The sequence below is a fragment of the Cydia fagiglandana genome, chromosome 15, assembly GCF_963556715.1.
Source record: "Cydia fagiglandana chromosome 15, ilCydFagi1.1, whole genome shotgun sequence".
Lineage (NCBI taxonomy): Eukaryota > Metazoa > Arthropoda > Insecta > Lepidoptera > Tortricidae > Cydia > Cydia fagiglandana.
The window spans coordinates 4,530,094-4,541,630 of NC_085946.1; the positions used below are offsets into that span (position 1 = coordinate 4,530,094).

The 11,537-nt window shown below is 43.2% G+C and overlaps 1 protein-coding gene across 6 annotated transcripts in view; it reads right to left on the reverse strand.

The window, feature by feature from the left end:
* Positions 1-4,929: 4,929 nt before the first annotated feature.
* Positions 4,930-11,537, reverse strand: part of LOC134671239 (eukaryotic translation initiation factor 5) — a 38,552-nt gene continuing 31,944 nt past the window's right edge. For 5 of the 6 annotated variants that reach the window (XM_063529038.1, XM_063529037.1, XM_063529039.1 and 2 more), the window contains 8 exons: positions 11,174-11,291; positions 9,746-9,932; positions 8,948-9,049; positions 8,192-8,330; positions 7,650-7,809; positions 7,018-7,225; positions 6,274-6,459; positions 4,930-5,792 (listed from right to left, as the gene is read on the reverse strand). In XM_063529038.1, coding sequence (XP_063385108.1) covers positions 5,676-5,792; positions 6,274-6,459; positions 7,018-7,225; positions 7,650-7,809; positions 8,192-8,330; positions 8,948-9,049; positions 9,746-9,932; positions 11,174-11,291 — 1,217 coding nt within the window. In that variant the 3' untranslated portion in view covers positions 4,930-5,675. The remainder of the gene's footprint in view (positions 5,793-6,273; positions 6,460-7,017; positions 7,226-7,649; positions 7,810-8,191; positions 8,331-8,947; positions 9,050-9,745; positions 9,933-11,173; positions 11,292-11,537) is intronic. The other variant, XM_063529042.1, reaches the window with a different exon arrangement.

Sequence of the window (11,537 nt, forward strand, 5' to 3'; positions counted from 1 at the left end):
TTAGTTCGCGTGAATTTTGGAGCGCGAGGCGTGCGCTTCGCGCGGATGTTGTAGCAACACTGCAGTTTACTTTTAAGTTTTGTTTTTAATTTAATGACCAACGCAACGTAGATGCTGTCCGATGCGGATTCTCATCGCTTACATCTTAGTCGTACGCTCAATGCAAACTCAACGGAGAGACAACTATGACTATAACTCGCTCAAAGATTCGGCATGAATATGAGTCATAGTTATATAGAGACTTGAGGCTCTAATTTAATTTTATAGCTTAAGATTTCTCGTCCATTGTAACTTTTCTATTGCCGACAGGCAGGCAGACATTAGTGAAGCATGTCTTAAATTTTGCCAGGCCCAAAATACAACGATGGGACTGGTTTTGACCGATATAAAGTCAACCAGAAAATTATCTGTGTGTATTTATACTTTCTACATATGACCCGTATTAGGCACGCGTAATCAAAACACGAACTCCTTATAGGTACTTGTTCAAACTATTGGTTATCCAGCGTTGTTTTAAAAAAATTAACATCCCTATATACCTACACGAGTATGTACGGGTTCCTGTTAAGAATTACTTTAAGAGATAATGAGCTTTGCTCCCTCACTGTAAGGGCGTTGACTCTGAACTAATGTCAGACAAGCAAGATAATGCCATTGATTTAATGAGATGATCGCTAAAAATAACTCGAGCGTGTTAATATCATTGAGTGATTCTTGATTCATTCGAATTCCGAGATTATGCGTACTAACTCATTACACGCATAACGCATAGTTAGTTGACAACTAATAATACATAATTAATAATAATTCTAAACTACCTATATTAGTTAATTAGGTACAGTCAACGGTAAAAATATGGGTGTACAAATCATTTCAAAAATATGTCCCATAACTCTTATGTCAGTGAATTAAGAACTATGGGACATATTTTTGAGTAAGTTGTCTACACCCATATTTTTACCGTTGACTGTACCTCACACAGCTGTACGTACAGTCAACAACAGAGCTATGAATACAGGCAAAGTGCCAAAAATATGTATACACGACCTTAATGTACAGGCAATAAAGTACTGTATACATGTTTTTGACACTTTGCCTGTATTCATAGCTCTATTGTTGACTGTACATACGTATAACATGGTAGAATTCTGTATTATTAATTTATTATAGGCTGGTACGAATAGGTAGGTAACGTTAAAATTGGAATCCGGCTCGAAGGGCCAACTATCGTTATTCAACTCTGTCCGACTCACGCTATTTACATAAGTATCACACTGATGTGGATCCGCACGCCGCTCCGGTGTGTGAGCAAGACACCGTTATGCGCGGATAAAGCGATGTTAACTTCAATACCGATCATGATGGCGTGTGCGCGACATATTTGTTATATTAAAAATCGCAAGGTACTAAAAATAGTAACCTCGCATGCCGCTTATCAGCGTTTTAGAATTTGCATTTGTTAATTATAGTATTTAAACTTAAAAACAATTAGACTGATTGCAGCTTTTATTGGTGCTTTACTTAACTATAGTAGTTACCATGTTCTTTCCAAAGAATATAATACTCACGTTCTTTCTAACCTTGTACCAGTTCACGGTACTAAAATTTAACCATTTGGCATTCCTTTCTAGTCAATCGATTTCGAACCGTATTCTTACGAGTATAGTGATGCGTTTCTGTTTTAACCTTTTGGCCGCCGGACCTAGTCCGCAAAGACGCTCACTCACACGCCAGAGCAAATTTTAAGTAAACAACTAATAAAAAGTTTAGGGATTGCAAATAGTGATATCGATATTTACAATATTATGGTAAAAATCTTTTTAATTTAGCTTTGTTCTTATCCTGTTTTAATTTCATTCCAAATTGCCAAAATTAAACATATGTTTTACACCCGAAAATGTTTAAAATATAGGGATTTAACATAAAAAACAACCACTAAACAATGTCGATTCAAGACGTGATATCGCCGCACTAGGCTGTACCAGAAGTCTTTTATACAAGACAACGGCGCCCATGGACTGCCCGCAATGCAGACCGACAAGGACTGTTTCCGCGCGGATCAAGTAATAATAGTCTCTAGGTCAACGGCGTAAGCGCTTGTCGGTACGTAAACTTTATTGGCGTAACGTTAAAGCTGCGCATCATGTGTCGATAAAGTCAATATACCGGAACTGTTTTAGTGAAAATTACACGTGGGTTGAATTTTTAATGAGTGAAGATATTATTCCGGAATTAGAATCTATCATTATAATTTCAGTTTGGTTTACATTAATCTATAGGTAAACTCTTATCAAAAAAACGTTCAACGACTTGTTACAAAAAAATTACACATTAACTTCAATGTTATAACAATAAAAGTAAAGTCTGATAAACAGGTATGTCCCTGTACCACACTTGTGCGAAGCGGTCGCTGCGGTGTATCCCTTCCCACTAAGCTATAAAATAACATCAATTATTTTTTTTATTTATCTCTTCTGCAATTAAATAGTCCACAATCTACAATGGCAAATTTACTTGTCTGACTCTACTTTATAGAGCTAAAGAAGCTATCTGAACTTTAAATATAGTTATGCCTATCTGACTCTCGTTCTACGTATTCTAGTAAGTAGTTACCTACTATTCGTTGAAAAAAATTGCCGATTAACAAGTGTTCAAATACTTAGATAAAAACATATTTCTGACTTTATATTTACTTTAAAAATTACCATATCGAGTTAACATTCCCATCCCTAGCTGTCTTTTATACAAGACAACGGCGACGAGGAACATGAAAAATGTTGAAAATTGGAGCAATTTTTTTAAATGCCTTATTATAAAAGAAGGGATTTATATAGCGGCTTAAAAAGCAAATAAATGAAAAAATAAAGACCTTAAATATGAACACGAGTGTAAATGAAATTGCAATTGTTATTATTTTCACATTAACTCAGTGGTTGAATTTGTGTCTTGTATACAAGACGACGGCGCCAGCGTATCGTTCTATCGTTGTCTTCTATACCGGACAACGGCGGTCAAAGGGTTAAGTATGATGGCAAGTATGTTGCAGGTACGACGGACTAAAGCCACTAAAGGGTTAGGTAGGCTGAGATAATTCAAATACAGTAAATAATTTACTGTATTTGAATGAAATACGTAAGACCACTCCAACATACTGTTGTTGGACATCAAGTGTCAAAAAAAAGATTACCTTCAATACAGTTATTTCAAATGTCTAAGCATCAGCTGACGGTCTTTCCACCGCGATACAAACCGGCTGATAATTTTTTCAGCGACATTAGCAATCGAGAGGCGATGACAATTGTTTTATATGTATGTGTGGCTACCGTTCCTCCACCCAGCAACGGAGCGGCAGCTGACGTCCACGAGGGTTACACATCGCCCATAACCACTTCGCCCGGGATGCGATGATCAACGAAACATGCACCCGGCCCGCAGTCTGTATCATGTCTATAGAGACGGAGATATTGGGATTTAATAATAAGCAAATAAAACTCCAATATTCAGAATCCAAAAATGTATTGAATACAAAACAAACGCTTAGTTGTCAGGTGGCAATTTGATAGTAGAGGCAGGCTACGCACGGCCGCTTCACGAAACTTACAAAGCTGCGTTACTCAGTATATTTCTAATTACATGACATGAAAATCACTTTCATTACAATTCGGGTCTTTATTACTTAGATCATAAGGTCGATATTTTACTAAATAACGCAGTACTTGAGGCTTGATAGGAAATAAACTAACCTAAGTTACATGTGGTAAAGCGCGAGCGGTGCCCAGGAAACTATATTGCGTTACCAACATATGAGTTACCTTTACTTGAATAACATCAGATCTCAAACGTTGCTGCTTAAAATTGTTGAAATTTATGAAATATGGACTATTTTTAATGACATGTCGCAGACGCTGAAATATCATTTCGACACAGGTGGTAAAATATTTTCAAATTAAAGATGTTACGATAAACTTCTTAGCTGCCAGCGGCCATATACTATGTATTTAATTATTAGAAACTGTAATGCACCTTATTGTACAGTAAACTAGGTCCATTTTCCAAACAATGACAATTCCGTTAGTTTCCTCGCCGAACCCCGCGCGCCATTCCCTGTACAATTAACTCTAAACCAATATCTATAAATTTTATTCCATTAAAATGCTCGATCCCATTTTATTTGCATTCATTTTGTGACAATCCGCGTGTATAAATCAGAATATAATATTAAATATATCAAATAAAATTATCTACATAGATACAGGAACGAGGTTTCGGTAATAGAAAATGGTAGCGATCTAAGCCTAGCTAGGTACAAGCCGGGTACTAGGTTCTACCTACAGACTAGCCTAGCGCCGCGCCTGCGCGAGTGCGCGCACTCCTCAAAATGCTCCACGAGACGCACACGTACATCCATATCGACGGTTTAATAACATAATTCGACTCTCATAATTATATTTTTACAAGAATATCATCAAAAATGAAACGATTCATTGCATAGAAATAAATGGTAGGTAAAAAATATGGATTTGAATACAGTTCGGCAATCCAAGCGAATAAATAATGTCTAAACGATCTTGTTTTAAATGTGACGAGATCAAACAATCGGCCACAGGTGGGGCAATCAGTAGTCGAACTACTTGGTTCGACTTGGTATTATAGTTACGGGTGTAGTAGATGATTGTATGGTCGTATTGTATTGTATGTATACCCAACGAAAACCGTGAACGAATTGCTGATTCGAGCATTCAAAAGACCCGAACTATACATAATCCGAGCGAAATATCCATGTTAGCCTCTTGTACAGTCACCAGCAATAATATCTTACTCTTTGAAGGCCGCAAAAATATCTGACACGATCTTATTTGTAGAGCCATAAGAGCGTGTCACATATTTTTGCGGCCTTCGAAGAGTAACATATTATTGCAGGTGACTGTACATTATTTAACCTGGAAACTTGGGGCTTATTTAGTCTGATTAACGTCCAGACTCGGGTCTTTTAATTATATTTTCGTTAGGTATCTGTCAATAAATTTTAAAAATAAGTCAAAATTAAACAGTTCTTGTATGTGATTATTTTCTCCCATGGGTACTTGTATATCGCTTCAATAAAGTACATAGTTTTTACGTTTCCTTACCAAATGTGTAATTTGGGTTGAAAACTATATCACATGAATGTTTTTGAAATTGTAAATACTTCATACAACGGAAATCCCAGATAAGTAAATGCACGGGATTCGCGTGACGAGCTGGTATTTAAAGTTATTTGATGATTGTGATATTTTAACGAGGTATACGTTTTTATAGGAACAATCAAACCAAACGGCAGCTGCACATTACGAGAAATTAAAAAATCAGTTAATGACTCGATTAAGATGGAGTAAAATGCTCAATATGTATTTTATAAAAGCGATATACTCTTATTTCTATTGCGACGTTTCAGAGCGCCCCGTCGGTCAGTAAACCAAATGGAGTCAAATAGGATCCATTTATCGACATTCAAATTACCAGGCGCCGCATATAATATATTTGTGAACGCTACCGTTATTGATGTCGACATAAGGTTGCATTTTTGAATCTCGCCTTTCGAATGTCGTGAACCTGGCAACCCTAGAGACAGTAGTTGTTTGCCGACCGACGGCGGGCTCGTGTGTGTGTGTGGTGGTGGGGGTGGAGGGTGCAGGTTAGATGGCGTCGATGTCGAGGTCGTTGTCGTCGTCGTCGCGCGGCGCCGGCTTGGCGGCGGCGGCGGCGGCCTGCGCCTTCATCGGCGTCGCCGCGGCGCGGTCATTGTACTCGATCTGCAAACATACACGACGGTATTAACAAGAGTTGCGCGTAGCATAATCGTAATTGATGAAGGGATCGATATTGATTATACATTTCCCAAACTATAGGTCACGAGCCGAACCAACTATGGGTCGCGACGCGAGTGAAATTTGAGTGGACCCTAAAACATAAGACTACATGCCGACGATTCGGCTTAACAGCTGGTACTAATAATATTTCATGATCCCTACAGTCAAGAGGTGAGGTCTCGAATAGGCAGTTTTTGTTAGGTGGGTGGGTCGGAGCTCAGTCAACTTTGGTAACCACTGGATTATAAGACAAATATGTTGGCCGTATCACACACGAAAGAATAAAGTAACTGAGGACTGCGAGGCCGAGTCGAACCGGTCGCGACGATCGCTGTAATCCCAGCGGTACCATACACGCGATCTCTAGAGGCTTCTGAGGATGATCGTGGACAAGTATCCTGCACTGGTAGCACAGTGGTCTCACCTCGAGCTCGCCCTCCTCGTCGTCGTCCTCGTCCGAGTCCTCCTCGGCCTGCTGCAGCCAGTCCAGGAAGGGCTGCGCGCGGCGCCGCACCTCCGCCGCCACCTCCTTGCTCAGCGCCTTGCGCGATGGCTTGTTGAACCACTCCACGATCGCCTTCTCCTCCACGATGTCCAGGTCGTACAGCAACTGACAAAATATACTCGTGTTCAATATTTGTTAGCAATATATCATCTATGTTAGGACAGTGGGGAGACACTCCTGACTTCGGGGCAAACTCGGCTCCGTTCGGCTCAGCATTGCTCCGAGCAATATATTAGGGTTGGCACCACTTGACGTCCTTGTGCGTGCACGACTACAGATAAGATAATCACTTGCATTTTGACAACCCTAAATTTAATAGTCGAAAGGGATAGTGCTATAAGTTAGAAAGGGATATCATCGACCCTGAATTGCTGTCAAACTTCGGTGTTGTAGGAAGTTCCCCTTCTGTACGATAGTACTATTATTTATTCTGTGGTTAGGATGGTACTTCACCTGTCCAATTTCTTGGTCTAATGTGTATTTGCGTCTCACATTTTGCATAACGCAGAACTAGAGACGCAATGATATTGGACAAAGAAATTGGATATGTGGAATACCGTCTGTACGAAACATTTATAAAGTCGGTTCGTGAACACTTGAAATGTGGACGCGAAAGTCGTCGTGTATTGCGATGTGGCATATTGTGTAGGGTGGGGGGTGTACCTTGAGCGCGCCGGCCACCTTGGGCACCAGGCCGGGGTTGAGCGCGCACAGCACGTCGAGGGCGGACAGGGCGGAGCGCTGCGCGCGCGCGTCGCCGTGCGTGAAGCGCAGCAGCAGCGCGCGGTGGCGCCGCACGTCCGCCGCCAGCGCGGCGGGGCGGACCAGCACCTCGAACAGCACCAGCGGCGCCTTCGACTTCACCTCCAACCTGCAATACAAACACAAGCTTTTATAAAACATGTAAAAACTATTTTCATTCATTTATGGATTATATAATGAGTAAACGAAACCTGACCCGACCTGAAGACGTAATAGTACCCCACCACTGACAACACGGGACGGATTGTCCTGGCGCAGACGCAGAGGAAGGCCTGACCCCAACTGAAGTTGGGAATAGGGCAGGATGATGATAATGAGTAAACGAAATGAGCAATTTTACACCGATGATGGTTTTATTTACCATATGTACCTAAAAGGTTTTACAAAAATACCTACAACATACATCTTTTCATAATCTAAGAAAGACAATAGAGGTTGTCAATCAAAAAAAATATCCCAATATATTCATACCATCACACATTCCCTGCCTCTCGTTCCTGAGACTATTGTACCAGAGCACACACAATACTGACCGTTCGGCCTCGTGCAGCAAGTCAGTGCAGGCCTTGGTGGACGTCACGTCCCCGGCCGCGGCCTTCTGCTTGAGGTACGCGTAGAACAGGTCCATGCGCTGCTTCTCGTTCTTCTCGCTATCCTCGCTCAGGGTCATCGACTTGGCGCCCTCCGTTAGATCTGAAAACACATATTAGTACATTAATAAATTGTCTCCCACGCGCGCGCGACATAGTGAGACGAATAGTCTGCGAGTGAGTCGGGTAAAGTGTGTGAGTGGGACGGATGAGCATTACATGGCGTCGCCTTCAGTCTGTCCTGCTCGTCGTGGTGGTGTGCGGGTGGGACGGTCGTACCTTGCATGCGGGCCCGCACGGCGGCGGGGCTGACGTCGATGGTCCAGGTGCCGTCGTCATCATCATCGTCGTGCTTGTGTTTGTGCTCATGCTGAGTAGTGACTCATGGTAACCGGTATAGTGTGAGTGGCACGGATGGGCATTGCATGGCGTCGCCTTCCGTCTGTCCTACTCATGCTGGTGGTGTGTAAGTGAGACGGGTGTACCTTGCATGCGGGCCCGCACGGCCGCGTCGCTGACGTCGACGGTCCAGGTGCCGTCGTCATCGTCGTCGTCGTGCTTATGCTTGTGCTCCTTCTTGCTCTTCGGCGTCGGCGCCACGGGGGTGGCTGGCGTCTCGCTTTCCTGTAATATCATATCGTACATGAGACTCCTTAGTTTCGTCATAGAGAAATACATAGATTGCTCACTCTATACTATACATCAGTTTTGGTACCAAGACTATTATTTTCATGCTAGCATCGAGTAGCGGAATTATCTGGTCGGTGCTACATCTATTGTCAAGTAGCAGTACTGATAATTCCGCTACTCGATGTTAGATGTCGCACTGATGGAGTGAGCACTCTTGTCTTACTATATTTCTCTATGCTTTCGTGGTACATCCTCAGATGGCAACTTATAAAATCCTGTTGTTTATCCCAAATGTGATGTTCCACGGGTAAAGGTACCTTATAGCGGTTGGCGTTTACATTGCATCGTATTGGAGCGTCGTTATTAAAAGCGTAGGCGCTGTACATGTACACTTGGTATGAACATTTACGTGATTTACGTAACATTCCTATACAGGGTGAAATTGTTCTCTGACCATACTCTGAGTGGTGGACATGTAGGTCAGGCCAACCACGACGTCTCGAAAAAAATCTGCTGTTCTATAGAAAACGTTGATGACTATGAGACGGCAGAAGTTTTTTTCGCGATTTGATTCAAAGTAACCTCAGTTTACAGTTTGTGGGTACACTCACAGGCTTGGCGTCGTTGTTGTCGGCGTCGTGGTTGCCGTTGGCGGCGCCGGGCCCGGAGCGCTTGGAGCGCTTGCCGCGGTTGCCCTCCGTCAGCGACGAGCCCTGCACACACACACACACATTATTCAAAGTCACACAGGAAGTCTAAAGGCTTGCGTGTGCGTGACGTGCGCGTGTGCGTGCGCTAAAATGTTGGAGCCGCACACGCACACGTCACGCAAGCGGTGTGCCGTCTCTCATATGGATCTGTATACTACAACGCCGCTCGCGCACGTGCACGCCACGCACACGCAGCCGGTGTGCACAGCCCTTAAAGGCTTGCGTGTGCGTGACGTGCACGAGCGCTAAAAAGTTGGAGCCGCACACGCACACATCACGCAAGCGTTGTGCCGTCTCTCATAAGAATCTGTATACTACAACGCCGCACGCACACGCAGCCGGTGTGCACAGGCCTTAATGCCGTTATTCATAAACGCGTTACAAGCCTCAATCAGCTATTAATATAAGAAATCGGCTTCACAGACAGGGTCCCACCCACTTAGGTCAGACCGGTCGTCAAGTCGTATCTGTACCAAGTCAGGCGTGGCTCACTCCGCGATTTCGTCGCTTTGCTACAGGTAGCTAAAAGTCCATCCGTTCGACCCCAATTTTGGGGTTTCCCATAAGCCGCGCGTGGCGCTGTCGCCACCTAGCGGCCATATCTGTGCTGATCGTGACAGAAGCGTTTTGCTAGAGAGTGAGTCTTCTGTACCTAGTACTATTATTTATTCTGTGACCAAGTATTGATTGATTGAATACCTCAGTGCTGGGGTCCTTGGTGGGCGGATTCTTGAGTATGAAGGTGTTGAGCTTGTGGGAGAAGTCGAGGGTCCCGTGGTAGCCGCATGCCTTGCAGCCCTGCGAGATGGTGTTCCGCTTGGTGGACACGATCAGCTCAGTCTCCGGGTTGTCGCACTCGGGGCAGAGGACGAACTTGCGGATGAACCTGATGCAAACAACACGTTTCAATTCTTCGTTTTTAGGGTTCCACACCCAAAGGGTTAAAACGGGACCCTATTACTAAGACTCCTGACTGTCCGTCTGTCTGTCACGAGGCTGTATCTCATGAACCGTGATAGACAGACAGTTGAAATTTCCACAGATGATATATTTCTGTTGCCGCTATAACAAACACTAAAAAGTACGGAACCCTCAGTGGGCGAGTACGACTCGCATTTGTCCGGTTTTTTTTCCGTCAAGCGAAAGTTGCTTAGTCAGGTTTCGAGACGATGAAGTTAATTGAAAAAGGCCACAAGATTGTTATAAAATAGCGCTACGATTTTTCACAAACTCTGCTGGCTGAATCCACTGCACATGAAATGCTGGGTATCGTCTTGGGTCGTCCCATTCGTTTTTCGTCAAGTTCTTAAATAAGTCCTATTCTGCTTTCGTCACCCATTCTACATTCGTCACAATCGTCGATGCCTTTCAATGTAGAATGCGTGACGAAAGCAGAATAGGACTAATTTAAGAACTTGACGAAAAACGAATGGGACGTCCCAAGACGATACCAAATGCTGTTGTTAGTAATATTTGAGACTGTGCTCAACATCACTATAAAGACTGTGCTCAACATTAAAACATAGCCCAGGGGAAGAGGCAGGCCACCTGCCACGTGGTGGTCAACTGTCGAGAGGGATCTAAAGGCCCAAGACATTTCGCCAATGACAACCTGGCATGGAAGGTCCTGGCGCCGCTGCACTACGAGGCCCGACCCCAGATGAACTGGGAATATATAGTTTTATGTTTATAAAATACATATGTATGTTAGTCTGTAAGGTATTTGTAATATGGGCCTTGTTGCCTGAATTAAATTTCTAAATAAAAAAGTATAAGTTTTTGGCAAAAAAATTTTTTCCACAGGCAACTAATACTCATCGAGACAATTCTAAAAACCCGAAACACAATTAGGTTTCGTTGTTTTATCACAGAGTTCCTATGGCCACCTCCGGTCTCCATCATCAGATCAGCTTGATAACACCATAATATTGCATTGTCACCCGACTTACGTATGTATGCAAAATATCAGCTCAATCGGAAACCGGGAAGTGGATCAAATTTAACTTGCTAAGATTTGATTACACACAGGCAGACAGACAGACAGACAACGGTCAGGTGAAACTAAATAAAAGCTTGTAAAATAAAAATATGGGCAAGGACCAGTAAAGTAATAATAGAGCCACGTACCCGTCCAGCAGGTCCTGCAGCTTGGCCGAGTCGTGGGAGCCGTTGACGATGAAGCGCTCGTTCTTGTAGTCGAACTGCGTCTGCGCGCCCAGCTCGCACCCGAAGTATTTCGTCGGGTCTGGAGGTAAAACAAAAACTTATTTCATACGAAAATTTTAATCTATAGCCTAATGGAAGAATCACGCGTCATTTATACCGTCCACTGACGAGAATTTTGTAAAACATGTAGCATGGCAGAATGCTGTGGTGACCTCGGGAATGTTGACTTTGACCTTGGCATTTTGTGTACTATAAGATGCCAAGGTCAAGAACACAAGCGCAAAGAAAATAAACTCACATGTAGCTGGCCAGCCAAGAGCCTTGG